Genomic DNA, 13,302 nt, shown 5'->3' with positions numbered 1-13,302 from the left:
AAGGTTAGATGTGATCCTGCTGGCCCACCCCTTCCCAAGAGAGACAGAGAGGAAGTTTGTGCATTTGGGTGCTGACCTCCAGACATGAGGTGACTCTTGGGGCATCAGAAAGAAAGAATAATGTGTTTGGGTTTTTTTAATTTTGTTTTGCGGTGCTGGGGATCACACCCACGGCCTTGTGTAAACTAGGCAAGCATTTACCACTTATTTACATCCCCAGCCTAAGGAATGTCTGTTTGTTTTCCCATTTTGGGGACTGAACCTAGGGTCTCACATATGATAGGCAAACACTGAGCTACATCCCCAACCCTTTTTATTTCGGTTTGAGACAGTGTCTCAATAAGTTGCTCAGGCTAGCCTTGAACTCCCAATCCTCCTGCCTTAGCCTCCCACGAGGCTGGGATTACAGGTATGAGGCAACTTGCTCAGGAAGGCTGTTTTTGAATGTGCAAATGCCCCTGTCCCAGGTACTCAGCTCTGCTTCTGATGGCAAGACTTGCCTCTCTACCTAGTTGCTCCATTCCTTGGTATTGCAGCTCAGGTGTATCTGCTCAGACTGTGACAAAGTCCCTCTCAGAACATACTGTTCCCAAGAGAAGGGATACTGCTCCTGCCTTCTGCCTGCCTTCAGGACTTCTCCAGCACTTCATCTCTAGCCTCAGAGTTCCCTCCATGTCCTATACCACCCCCACACACCTTGATCCATCAAGGATCAGTGGGGCCTTATGCAAAGACCAGGTAGGGAGACAGGTCTGCTCTTCCCCAAACCAGCAAACTGGGCTCCATGGGGACCAGTCACCCCAGATTTGTGAGCGTTGGACCACAATCAGCCAGCCATGCAAAACTGGGGGTGGCAAGGACTGGTTCCTTTTTCTCTCTCCCTCTAGTACCCTAGGTCTCCGGAAAGCCAGGCCACCAGGTTGAGCCTCTGGGGGCCAGGGGCAAGGCCAGCCACTCCCCAAGGGTCTCAGGTGCTTCCTTTTCAGCAACCATCCCCAGAACGCCCCCACCCCAAGACACACACACACACACACACACACACACACACACACACACACACAGAGTCCTAGACCAATCACAATCACTTTTTCAGGCAGGATCTCATGGCTGCTGTTGACATGTTGAATGTTATTAACCCATTTTGCAGAGGAAAGAAAGCAAGGCTCAGAGAAAAAGAGGTTCTGAAGGTCAGGGGCAGAAGTGGGAGGTAAGCAGGAGAAATTCACCCCATACCCAAGCCCTAAGGACCAAAGCTGTAGCCAACAGAGCAGTAGTAATCCGCATCATCCTCAGGCTGCACAGGGCTGATGGTTAGGATACAGGCATTGTGGGCTATGTCCTTGGCAGCTGAGAATCGATCAGGAATACCAGCAGGCCTGTGATGGTCCTCTTCTGAGCGGTAGTAGAGAAGGTAACGTGGGGCACTGCCTGCCCGCTGCTGGTACCAGGATACACCATAGTCTCCAATAGTGGTATGTGGGGGGCTGAGTGTGCAGGAGAGCTGAGCCACTTGGCCTGGGAAGACCAGCAGTGCATCTGGCTGGGTCAGGACTGGCTGGGAAACTAAGAAATACAGACGCATTCAGGCCCAGCCCAGACCCCTTCCCTTCTGCCCCTGCCTTTGAAAGCTTGGTGAGACCTTGAAGAGATACCTATTCCCAAAGGGTTCATAACCTAGTACAGTGGGATTAGCACTGAATCAGGTGCAGGAGTCCTAGTTCCATGTGACTTAGGGTACCCTCTTTAGGCCTCCATTTCTCTCTGTGAGTAAGGGCTTTAGAACCAGTGACCCCCAAGTCATTGTTCCTGCCATGTCCCCAAAAATCCATGTTCAGTTGAGAGCCTAGCATTCAAATGCCCAGCGCGCTCTCTCTCTCTCTCTCTCTCTCTCTCTCTCTCTCTCTCTCTCTCTCTTGATTTTTCCTCATCTCACAAACTCTGGTTATAGGCTAATACCCCAGGAAACTCCTAGGCTGTACCACCTATCAGCTCAGCCTCAGTCCACTGGTGTCTCAGGACATTTTCAGTGTTAGGTTGCCTCGGAGGCCCTGTGGGTTAGTGACCAGCCCATTGCCAGCCTTCCCTGTGTAAAACTAAGGTGATTAGCTCTAGTCTCCTAAGACCCCAAAGGGTTAGAGTCCTAAGGGATCCCAGCAATCTGATCATTCATAAATGGGAAAAACAAGGCCTACACAGGGAAGTGACTTATCCCAGGTCAGGAGCAAAACTGACCAGGAGCCAGGTCTCTTTTCCACCTGAATGCCTCTCTAGGACCTTCCCCAAAATCCCTATAGATTTGCTTCCTTGTAGGGGCCTTCTGGGGCCAGTGCCTCCCCCAACCCATTCTCAGATAAGCCAGGTCAAGGGGGACTCACCTGCTAGGAAGACTCCCATCAGAAGGAGGACCAGGCACCTGGGGCAGGCCATGGCCAAAGACAGGAAGTTTGGCAGTCTTTGTACTGAGCTATGCTCCAGGTGCTTAGGGGCACAAGGCTAAGCAAGCTGCTGGACCACAACAGGGTATGCAAATCAGTCCATTGATTGAGAAGGGAGGGGTATAGCTGGGGCCAATGGCCAAATCCTATCTTCCCAAATGTCAGGGTCCTGACACTAAGGCCTTAGGAAATCAGAAGCTTAGAAATACTCGGATACAGTGATAGCAGAAGACTGGAATCTGCTTTTTTGCAGCACTGGTGATCCAAACCAGGACCTCAAGCATGCTAGGAAAGTGCTCTACCACTGAGCCACACTCCCAGCCTCAGAATATGTTTCTTCATTGGGATACAACTGGTATACAGGAAAATGCACAAATCTTAATCATATAGTTCAATATTTATGTGTGTGTATATTCATGTAATATATAGCACACACACAATACAAACATCCCTGTAACCTTCATCTAGATGGAGATTTAGAACATTTCCATGTGCCCAGCAGGCCCCTTAGCACCTTTCCAGTCAATAACAGCCTTCACCCCTTCTATAGTTTAGATCTAGAATGGGGGCTGGGGTTGTGGCTCAGTGGTAGAGTGCTTGCCTAGCATGTGTGAGGCACTGGGTTCAATTCTCAGCACCACATATAAATAAATTAATATAATAAAGGTCTATCAATATCTAAAAAAATATTAAAAATAGAATAGATCTAAAATGTCTCCCAAAGACCTCTGTGTTAAAGCTTTGGTCGCTGGCTTGGCTCTATTGGTAGACCCCAGTGGGAGACTGTCAGATCAATTGGGGTATGACCTTAAAGGGGCTAATGGGACCCTAACTCCTTCATCTTCCTCTCTTTCATTCCCTGGTTTGCCTTGAATTGAGTAGCTTTACTCTTCCTCATACCCGCCCCCCCACATCATGTGCTGCGTCACCACAGACCAAAAAGCAAGAGTCAACCAATCATGGACTGAAATCTCCAAAACTATGAACCAAAATAAACCTTTTCTATTTATAAGTTGGTTATCTCAGGAATTTTCTATAGTGACAGAAAGCTGACTAACATAATCCCCAAGGGAACCATCATTCTGACTTCTATCACTTTAGAATAATTTTGCCTGCTCTAGAACTTCTACTGTAAATGAAATTATAGTGGGTTGTGTGTGTGAACCTGCTTCTATTGTCCAACATTCTGAGTGTCCTATTTGTGCAGCAATATGTAATTCATTATTGTAGCTGTGTATAATACATTGTGTGGAGATACCATAACTAGTTTATCCATACTCCTATTATTAGATATCTGTAACCTAAAACCGTAAAACACACTGTAAAACTGCTGTGAACATGCCTGTCAATGTCTTTTGGTGCACTTGTGTTGTCATTTTTACTGAAAAAGATACCCAGAGTGAAATTGCAGGTGGTAGTGAAATTGCAGGTGGCAGAGTGAAATTGAATGTGCACATTTAGCTTTATTAGACACTGCCAAGGTTCCCAGCGTGGATGTAGCAATCTGCACACCCACCAGCAGAATAAGAGTTCTAGTGACTTCACATCCTCATTAGCCTTGATGTTGTCAGTCCCTTTCATTTGCCAGATGGAGACAATTTGAAGTGGTTTTCACCATGGGTTTGAATCCCAGCTCCTGATCTTAATGGCATGATTCCCTTCCTGTGCCTCAGTTTCACCATCTGAAGTAAATATAAGCATATTGGGAGCTGGGAAGCAATGAAGATGCAAAGATAGGGCATATTGTCTCAGTGCTGAGCACACTGCATTTATTAAGTGCTGTATTTTGGATCTGCAATGTCACCAAAAGGTCCATGCATTAAAGGTGGGTACTTTTGGAAGGTAGTAGAACTGTTAAGAGGGGGCCTAATGGGAGGTCACTGGGGGCATACCCTCAGAGGATAGTGGGAATTCATTCCCTTCCTAACTCTCACTTGCTTCCCAGTCACCACAAGATGAGCAGCTTCCTCCACCACACTCTTCCACCATAATCTGTTGCCTCACCACAGTCCCAAAATAATGGGGCCAACTGATCATGGACTGAAATTGGCATTCTTATTTTTAGGGGTCTGGTGGAATCTAATGGGGAAGGATGAGAGAAGCAGCAGAAAGAGAGAGGGGAGGGAGTATGCAAGAAGGGGAAAAATGATAAAGAGAAACAAAAACTCAAAGGAAGGATGAACACAGATATAGATGCAGAGCAACAGGTTAAGTGTGAGACCATAAAAACAGAAAGAGAGGGGAAACAAGGGAAAGGAGGAGAGTCAGACAGATATAAGGGACAGGAAATCATGGCAACAGGTAGTGAGAAGACTGGAGCAGATGTGGCTCAGTGCTAAATCACTTGCTTAGCATGTTTGAGGCACTAGGTTTGAGCCCCAGCACTGCAAATAAATAGAGCTAGTAAGAGGGACTAACTAGTAGCAAAAACTAAAAAGGCACTTATGACCTGTTATGGATCCAGCAGGCCCAGAACAAGACAGAAAGCAGGAAAATGCAAAACAGTGAGGACAGGCTGAAAACATGTTGGCAGTTTCTTTTCAGGTTAAACATACATACACTGGGTGACCCAGCAATCCCTCTTCTGGTATTTATTTATTTGTCCACCCAAGAACCTATAGGAAAATGTCTATACTGACTTTATTCATATCTTGCGGAACTGGAAACAACTCGAAATGACAGCAGGTGAATGACTAACAAATTATGATACATCCAGATAATGGGACACTCCTCAGCAAAAAGAATAATACACACAACCACCTTGATGAATCTCAAATGCATCATGCTGAATGAAAAAAGTCAGATGCAACAGGCTACATGCTGTGTGGTTCCATTTATAGGACATTCTAGAAAAAGCAAGGACAGAAAAACAGAGTAGGGACTATGCCGACCTACATAACAATTAGAGATTCTCCAAAAATTAAGTTTATTTCTGAGCACAGTGGTGCATGCCTGTAGTTCCAGGGACTCTGTAGGCAGGAGGATCATAAGTTCAAAGCCAGCCTCAGCAACTTAGCAAAACCCTGTCTCAAAATAAAAAATAAAAGGGCTGGGGATGTGGCTCAATTGTTAAGCACCCCTGGGTTCAATCCCTGGTACAAAAAGAAAAGAAAAGATGAAGTTTATCTAGGAATAGAGTAACATTGCAATAAAAATAAATGAGCCATAGTTAACTATGAACATATTCAAGGAGACTGAGGCAAGGAGAAGTTTTTAAAGGTAAAATGGATTACATAAAATATTTTTGAAATAATAATCCTTGACTAGAAGTATAAATAACAAGGGTGGCATCACTCCAAGGTTAAATATGTAGTTGCTGGGCAGATGTCCTTGCAGAATTATTTCTGTGTAAGGTTATGGTGGCCTTTGTACAAGATTGTGGTTCCAGCAGAGGCCTTTGTGAATAGTTCTTATTATCAAATATGAATATGTAAGATCCCCTCCTTCTGTAACTTCCCAGCTTTTTTTATTTTGGAGAGGGGTGTTCATGGCTTGACAACTTTCACAACTACTAAGAGGCATAAAGGAATTTGGGGGATGATGGAAATGTTCTGTATCCTGTGACGGATGGTTATATGAGATTTGTCAAAACTTGAAAACATTAAAAAGAGCAGATTTTACTGTATCCAAAATTTATCTCAATAAACATGACTAACAAGAAACAAGGACAGGAGAAGTGAAAGTTGGGAGACGGGAGGAAGGCAAAGAGGGAAAGAAAGTGAGCATAGGAAAATGACCTTGAGTTGATTGGTAGCCTGCAGGGGCTGGTGAGGACAAACACACTCACACACCTCTTCCAGCTTGGGCCTCTCCCTGATAACCGATGTGGTCTCCGAATCCGTCATCTGGGCACACTGTGGGCGGGACCAGAGCCCCGCCTCAAGGAATGCTCGCCTTTCAGGTCCCGTTACCGGGATACTGGGGCTAAGGCATTTCCTGCCTGGAAGTCTTAGCGGCTCCTACTGCCGTGGAAACCAGCTTGGAAGCTAGGGGAAGCTATTCTGGCCCAGCGAGCGGCAGGAGAAAGAGGATAGAGGTCTTGGACTAGTTGAACAGGCGGCTGAGCAGGGATCTAGGCTTGGGACCATTCTCCCACCCACCCTCACAAGTACACACCTCCCCAACCCCACCCCGGAGTAGATCTGTACCAGGCATTTCCTGAGTGAGGAAGTCAAGAGTTGGTGGCTCAGTCCCCTAGATCCGTCTCTTCCCCGCTGCAGCCATGTTTATCACGGTGATGTTTGGAGGTAAGTGGGGTCCCCCAGCCCTGGAAGACCGGTGCGGGTGGGGCACACTCAGAGGCGTGCCTCCCTCTGCTGTGGGGGGAAGGTGGGAAAGCAGCGGCGGGAAGAAAGGGTGTAGACGGGGACAGGATTGAGGGCTTAGAGAAAGGGCTCTGTGAGGAGGCAAAGTGAGCGCCTGGAGTGAGTCCCTTGAGGGGAAATCCCGGGCTGGATCCTGCCTTGATATTTCACCCGGGTTCCTCCCAGGGAGGCTGCCAAGTCACTGGGCAGCACGTTTCTAGATCTATCTCTTCGCCATCCAGTTAATGGTCCTCAGGCTTCTTTCAGCTCGCAGCACACCCCTGAAGTTGATTCACTAATCCTCTGGTGGGAAACCCTTCTGAAGGGCATAGGAGGCGGGGTTAGAGAGAGGAGGCGGTTCTGGAGTGGAGTAGGCTGTCGGGGGCGGGGGCGGTGCGGGATCAGGGCTGGGGTCTGGCAGGTGCAAGAGCCTTGAGTTGTGCCCCTCAGTTATCCACATCTGACGAGGTGGATGAATAGTTCTCCAAAGCGGTTTATGCAACATTGCCTGGACTATTGAGCCTGGGGTAAGTCCTAGTCCCATGGCCCTAGTCTCAGCTCTGGGGAGGGGAGAAATGGAAAGAAGAGGCAAAGGGGCCCTGATGGGGGGAAAGTAGGGGATCTTACCTGCTCACCTTTGCCCCTACCCCACAGCCGGCTGCAGGGAACTGGTGAACCCCTGGTGCAGCCTCCTGACCCTCACTGCCCACCTGAAGCAGAGGGGGCAGGTCCCCCCAGATGGTGAGGAGATGGGGAGGAGGGGCTAAGGGACCCCATGTAGGGTTGCCAATCCTACCCAGCCTCTCTATATACCCTCCCAGCAACCATTGCCCTCCTGGCTGAGGATGGGCAACTTGTGAGCCTGGGCAAGGACCCACAGGAGAGGACCTCCCCATCCTCTTCCAAGGGCAGTCCTCTGCTGCAGGAACGAGGGAACTATGTCCTCGTGAAAATCATCAGTAAGTGGACCCAAAACTCCCCTGTGGTTATGTTAGAATGTAAGGGGGGACAACACGCCATAGACCACATGAGGTCCTGCTTAGTCCTCACTTTGACCAGGACTTAGCTCCAACTTGTTCCTATCCATTACCCTGTTCTAATCCCCTAGCCTGGGCCAGCAAACAGATCTAGGGTAAGAGGTGGGATAGGGACCATCAGGCCAGTCAGGGGTCTTTTGTCCCCTCCACTCCGTAGGAGGGGAGGACGGGGCCCCTACCTGCTATGAGTCACTACTGGACAACCTCGATGATCACTGCCCAAAGCTGGCAGGTGAGTGTCAGGGTAGAGCCCTGGGGGGTAGGGCACATATTCTCCCCAGCCCCACCATCATCATGGTTTCCTGGGCCTTCCAGAGGAACTGCGCTGGCTATCAGGCATCCCTACCATGGTCAATGGCCGGAGGAGACGCATGGGCACTCGGCATAGCCATCGGGAACTAGAGCCCCCTTCAAGAGCTGGAAGGGTGAGCTCCCTGCCATCCAGGACCCGCTAGCTGGGGCCAGGAGTCAGGTATGGAAAAGCTATGGGCACCCAGAAGTGGGACCCCTTACCAGAGGACAGACATATGTGCTGAAAAAGGCAGACCCTCAATGCCAACCCTGTACACCTATGCTCCCAAGACAGCACACATTGTACTGGAGATGGGTCACCCCACTGGAGTGTAAGCACCCTAAGGTCAGGAATGTCCTCAGTGCTTAGGAGATGTAGAATAGGGCATGTGTAACACACAGTAGGTGCTCAATGCAAACCTGCTAAATGAACTCAAGGAAGGCAGGAGCAGTGTGTGATGGAGCAATCGGCACTGAATTTGAAGGACTTGATCTTTTGTTCCAGCAGGTTCCATGACCTGGCATACCACAGCCAAGTGGCCAAGCTGGACTCAGAGCCAAGGGGGCTGTCCGTGACCTCTGACTCATGTGATAAGATGCAAATAGACAGCAGCCCAGCAGGATTCCTCTGCCCAATCTGGAATTACTGAGACCTTGCATCATTAAAAGGAGCAAGGTCACAAGCAAGGTCACAGAAAGGTCGTGAGGCCTCTCAGGGGGAAGTCCCAAACATATGGGTACAGAGAAAGGCATTCAGAGGCAAAAGCACAAAAGGTGGAGGGGGCAAGGGCCCCTGAGAGGCAGAAACAGGCTTCTCCTAGGATTCCAACCCCCAAAGTCAGATGCTCTTGAGATCACCTGCTAATGCCTCATTATCCCACTTTGGTTGCCCACCTCAAGTACAGATTATCATAGGACTCCTCCCACCCTACCCAGGATGCCTGTTTCAGGTGATACATAGCACACTACAGTGAGACATTCATCTACCTCCTCTAACCCCAGTTCATTAGCTAGGGTGCTTCCAGCAGACAGCCCAACAAGAGGACACACAGCAAGCTGTGGTCTAAAATAAACTCTTTAATTGCACATTTGTGTCTTGAGTTATCTATGGGGAAAGAAACCCCCTTCTTACTCCCAATCCCAGGTACAATCTGTCATCATGGTCCAGCTGTCGGTGAGAGGATGGGGTGGGTGCAGGATTATGAATCAGGAGTCATCTCAGAGCTGGCCAATGAGTCTGCACCAACATCTTCAGGGCAGAGAGCTCAGACCTGTGGAGAGACGGGGCAGCATAGGCTGGTTGTCAGCTTGCAGGTGCAAGAAGAGGGTCTGCCCCTCCCAATCCCCACTTGGAGTAGGGTCCAGTTACTCACCATGGTTGTACTTGCACTGCTTCAGGGCCTCACTGAAGCCCTCACACAGGGACAGGTCACTCTGAGTGGTCGAGCAGTCCAGAAATTGCTTGATCTCATAGGAGCAGGGCCCCATCTGTAGTGGGGCAGCACGGGTAGGGGCCTGGGGGGAGGCAGGCAGTAAGGTCAGCTCAGGGTTTTTACCCAGAGATAGGTTCCACAGCTGGGGGCTGCCTACCTCTCCCCATATCCCATCTTGCTGCCCCAAATGTCCCAGGGCTGGCCTGCCCCTGTCTAACCTCAGCTGAGCTGCTCCATCCATGAAACAGAGCAAGCTGGCCACCCTCTACAATGTCATTCAACTGATGCAGACAGGGTTTCCCTGCTGCTTTAAATTGGGCATGTTGGGCAGGAGCAGGGGAGGATAGCCCCACCCCCATAAGTTCGAGCACCTTCCTGGCTCAGCCACACTGATCCTTATAACCCCTGACCTAGCTGCTAAGCGGCATTTGGATTTGGCTCAGGATTGGTAGGGCCCCAGTGGGGGACAGGTCATCAGGGAACAAGAGCCATGACTATGGGCTGACCTTCACATTGGGCCTGGTAGCTACAATACTGGACCTGGGTGTGAGAACAAGGGCTTGGTTAATTCAACATCCCTCACCACTCTACTAGGGTTAGGTGACTTTGGGCAAATCTCTGAGTCCCAAAGAACCTGGGTTTCCCATTTTTAAAGGGTGGTTGGTGTCAGTCCCTAAGAGTTCAGGGACCTTGCCCTCAAAAACAGAGAAACAGCCTGTCAATGATGTGACAGTGAGCTCAACAGCTGAGTGAGGAATAGGACCCTCCTTAGTCAAAGTCCTAGGCCTGAGGCAACTCTCTATACACCAAGAACTCCTCACTGGACACTCCAGCCATTCCCTATTTGGCCTTAGGAGAATCCTGCCTCAGTTTCTCTTGGGCCCTGCGGCTCACCTGCTGGACAGCAGGCTGGGCAGGCTCCGAGCTTCCTCCACTGAATGCTCCAGTCAGGGCACTGCCCATGACATGTCCCACGGCGGAGCCCACCGCTACCCCAGCGGCCGTGGACGCCATCTGTGCCATGAGACCTGGCTGGCCCGAGGGGGCAGGAATCGGGGTGGCTGCTGAGGGCGGTGGGTGTGCAGGTGGATGGGCAGAAGGTGCTGCTGGGCGACTGCAGGGATAGGAGGAAGCATGGTTAATCCTTGCTGGACTACAGGCCGGGGGCCTCAGGACCCTGTAGCTCCTGGAAACGACCGCCTTTACTCCCAGAAAACTGGTCGGCAACCCCTGTCTTAGACACTGGTTGCTGCACCCCTGACCCTCCCCCCGCCAAGATGGCGCAGTAACAACAAAGGTCATTCGGCGGACGCCCTTGATGGAGTGCCCACACTTTCCCAGCCTCCTTCCCATGGGGTCCCTGTCCCCTTCACACCTGGCTGGCCGGGCGGCCGCGCTTCGGCTCCCGCGTGGCATGGTGACGGTGGTGGGACTTGGACAAGCCGAGTCAGAGACCGCTTAGTCTCACGGACTAAAGCTGCAGCACTTGTCACAAGGGGCCAAAGAGGAGGAGTCTAGGGCGGGGTCTCAGGGACACGCCCCCAATGGAAAGAGGCACCTCCTCAAGCCCGGCCCTCTTTCGCGGTACCAAGGACCTGTCTCAGCTAGCTCTCCCTGTGTCTGACCCCAGCTATAAAGGCTGGGAACACAGGCCAATGTCGCAAACTACCCAGGGCTTAACGAGGGGCTAGAGGGCCAGGGTTTTCTATTAGAAGGACTACCGTACAACCGGGAAGGGTGGCGCATGCCTATAATCCCAGCGACTCGGGATGCTGAGGAAGCAGGATCGCAAGTTCCTGGCCCGCCTCAGCAACTTAGCGAGACCCTATTTCAAAATTTAAAAAAATTAAAAAAGTATGGAGATGTAGCTCAGTGGGCAAGCGTCCCTGGGTTCGATCCCCAGTACAAAAAAAAAAAAAAAAAATACTGCGGTGAGCAGGGAATGAAGTTGGGGCTTGTGAAAGGGGGCTCGAACGCCAGTTCTGGCTTAATTCCCTGCCCCTGCTCACCAGGCAGGCTTTGCCAACCGTCGCGTGGCCTCGGGGTTAGAAGTGGAGTGGAGTCAGGAAGGACTGCAGAGACCTATCCCCAGAACTCCCACGAGGGGGCGTACCGACACCTTTCGAATCTTCCAGCGCCGGCAACCTAGAGCAGCGTCTCCCCCACCCCCACCCCCGCCACCCACGGGGGTGCAGGGAGGTTCTGCTGCGCGGCTCTTAATCCTGACTGGTTCCCTGGGATCTTGGCCCCACCGATTCTGCGCCAGGCACTGATAACATTCACACGACTTTCAAGCAAAGTGTCCATCCCAAAGGCTGTGACCAGAGTACCTAGAGGTGTTTACCTAAGTTTCTAACTAAGCACAGGTGTTTGAATCCTGAAATCTAATGATTTTAGTGCCTTGGTTTCAGGCCAAGATGAAGCCACAGGCGTGGATTTAGAATGCTTCCTAACCCATCAGGAACTCAAGGTTTTTATGGTCTTTCCTCGGTGACTTTGCTGTGGTCATATTAGGACCCTTAGTTGGAGGCAGGGAGGAAGCCTGAATTCTTTCCCCTTCCTTGTCACTGTCTGGAGTGCCAATAGAGGCCACCTGGAATCAGGAAATCACCTAGAACAAAAGAATCCAGGAAATGGGTGAAGAGCAGAGGTCCCTCTATGAAGAAGAGGGACAAGGACAGACAGCTAGCTGAGTTAGACCTAGCCCTACCTGACCCTACTCAGTTATATGCATGAGAGCTGTTCCCATCCACACGTACTGTACATGAAAGTCATGCACATTCCTATGTTCTTATATTTACTCCTTTCAACCATCCTCTGCAGCAGGACCCTTCCCTTCCAGGTCTTCAGTTTTCTTCTCTCTGAAGTAAGAGTCACTATCTACCTCCAGGGTGGGCTTCCCAGTAAAATGAGCATAGGCCACATGTCCCTTACAGACATGCCACACCTCTTCCAGCCCTGTTTCTTTGTCATGTATTCCTGATCACCTGGTCCCCATTGGCTAAATGGAACCAAACTTCCAGGCTTTTCCAGATCCTCCTCCTGCAGAAGGCCCTCAGTGACCAGCCCACCTGCTAAGTACACTGTTGGCTGGTAATGATCCTGGCCCACAAGGGTCTGAACTAGGGTAATTGTTTATTGGGTTTCTGTGACTGGTGACCTGCAGATTCCATAAAACATGACTATGCACCCCCAGAGGCACTCAAGGCTGTTTTAAGGTAGTTACACAAATGAATGTTTAATTTTGAAAATTATGTATTTTCATATGTATCAGAAAATATGTTGAGTCAATTCATGTATTCTTGAATTGCTGAGACTGAAGCAAGCATTGAAATGTCTACCTTTAAAAAGTGAGCCACTTTCTAAGTAAAATAAGCTAGACTCAGAAAATGAAGGGTCAAATGTTTTCTCTCATATGCAGAAGGTAGAGCAAAATGGGGTGGGGAGAGGGTGTCAGACATCATAAAAATATAGGAAAGATCAATGGAAGAGAAGAAGGAAATGGAGAGAGCAGGAGGAGGGATGGGAAAGGGGAGGAAATGCAGAATGAATTTAACAAAATTACACTAGGTACATTTATAATTATACCACAGTGAATTCCACCTTTATGTTTATCTATAAAGCACCAATCAAAAATAAACAAATGAATGAGTGAAAGGAAGACCAGTAGAGTAGAGGAAGGAGAATAGGGGAAGGGAGGAGGGGAGACGGGGCACCAGGAACTGAAATGAGTAAACCAAATTTCATGCATGTATGATTTTGTCAAAATGAACCCAACTATTATGTATAACTATATGCACTA

General features: G+C 49.7%; 3 protein-coding genes across 7 annotated transcripts; 1 reads left to right on the top strand and 2 right to left on the bottom strand.

Moving 5' to 3' along the window:
• Positions 1-1,181: 1,181 nt before the first annotated feature.
• Positions 1,182-2,458, bottom strand: Vpreb3 (V-set pre-B cell surrogate light chain 3). The gene is made up of 2 exons (XM_047559885.1): positions 2,376-2,458; positions 1,182-1,563 (listed from the first exon to the last, which is right to left on the bottom strand). The coding sequence occupies exons 1-2, from the start codon at positions 2,425-2,427 to the stop codon at positions 1,241-1,243; spliced, it is 375 nt and encodes a 124-aa protein (XP_047415841.1). The 5' UTR covers positions 2,428-2,458; the 3' UTR covers positions 1,182-1,240.
• Positions 2,459-6,265: 3,807 nt separating this feature from the next.
• On the top strand, positions 6,266-9,341 carry C8H22orf15 (chromosome 8 C22orf15 homolog). 5 transcript variants are annotated; one of them, XM_047561324.1, is made up of 6 exons: positions 6,266-6,682; positions 7,394-7,480; positions 7,561-7,698; positions 7,934-8,008; positions 8,092-8,201; positions 8,576-9,341. In XM_047561324.1, the coding sequence occupies exons 1-6, from the start codon at positions 6,658-6,660 to the stop codon at positions 8,582-8,584; spliced, it is 444 nt and encodes a 147-aa protein (XP_047417280.1). In that variant the 5' UTR covers positions 6,266-6,657; the 3' UTR covers positions 8,585-9,341. The 5 variants fall into 5 exon arrangements, with proteins under 5 accessions (XP_047417280.1, XP_047417279.1, XP_047417278.1 ...); XM_047561323.1 differs by having other exon boundaries at positions 8,573-9,341; XM_047561322.1 differs by having other exon boundaries at positions 6,272-6,682; positions 8,092-8,248.
• On the bottom strand, positions 9,125-11,037 carry Chchd10 (coiled-coil-helix-coiled-coil-helix domain containing 10). The gene is made up of 4 exons (XM_047561326.1): positions 10,876-11,037; positions 10,395-10,614; positions 9,441-9,582; positions 9,125-9,338 (listed from the first exon to the last, which is right to left on the bottom strand). The coding sequence occupies exons 1-4, from the start codon at positions 10,914-10,916 to the stop codon at positions 9,319-9,321; spliced, it is 423 nt and encodes a 140-aa protein (XP_047417282.1). The 5' UTR covers positions 10,917-11,037; the 3' UTR covers positions 9,125-9,318.
• Positions 11,038-13,302: the final 2,265 nt, after the last annotated feature.

Source organism: Sciurus carolinensis, chromosome 8 (assembly GCF_902686445.1).
Source record: "Sciurus carolinensis chromosome 8, mSciCar1.2, whole genome shotgun sequence".
NCBI lineage: Eukaryota > Metazoa > Chordata > Mammalia > Rodentia > Sciuridae > Sciurus > Sciurus carolinensis.
Note: the sequence above shows the minus strand (reverse complement) of the source record. Positions and strands in the feature narration are given on the sequence as shown.

Coding starts and splice junctions, on each gene's coding strand:
- Vpreb3 (XM_047559885.1), bottom strand. CDS start 2,427: ATGGCCTGCCCCAGGTGCCTGGTCCTCCTTCTGATGGGAGTCTTCCTA. Junction 1,564..2,375: donor GATGGGAGTCTTCCTAGCAG/GTGAGTCCCCCT, acceptor TGTATTTCTTAG/TTTCCCAGCCAGTCCTGACC.
- C8H22orf15 (XM_047561322.1), top strand. CDS start 6,658: ATGTTTATCACGGTGATGTTTGGAG. Junction 6,683..7,393: donor TATCACGGTGATGTTTGGAG/GTAAGTGGGGTC, acceptor CCTACCCCACAG/CCGGCTGCAGGGAACTGGTG. Junction 7,481..7,560: donor GGGGCAGGTCCCCCCAGATG/GTGAGGAGATGG, acceptor ATACCCTCCCAG/CAACCATTGCCCTCCTGGCT.
- Chchd10 (XM_047561326.1), bottom strand. CDS start 10,916: ATGCCACGCGGGAGCCGAAGCGCGGCCGCCCGGCCAGCCAG. Junction 10,615..10,875: donor GCGGCCGCCCGGCCAGCCAG/GTGTGAAGGGGA, acceptor CTATCCCTGCAG/TCGCCCAGCAGCACCTTCTG. Junction 9,339..9,440: donor GCAGTGCAAGTACAACCATG/GTGAGTAACTGG, acceptor GTCTCTCCACAG/GTCTGAGCTCTCTGCCCTGA.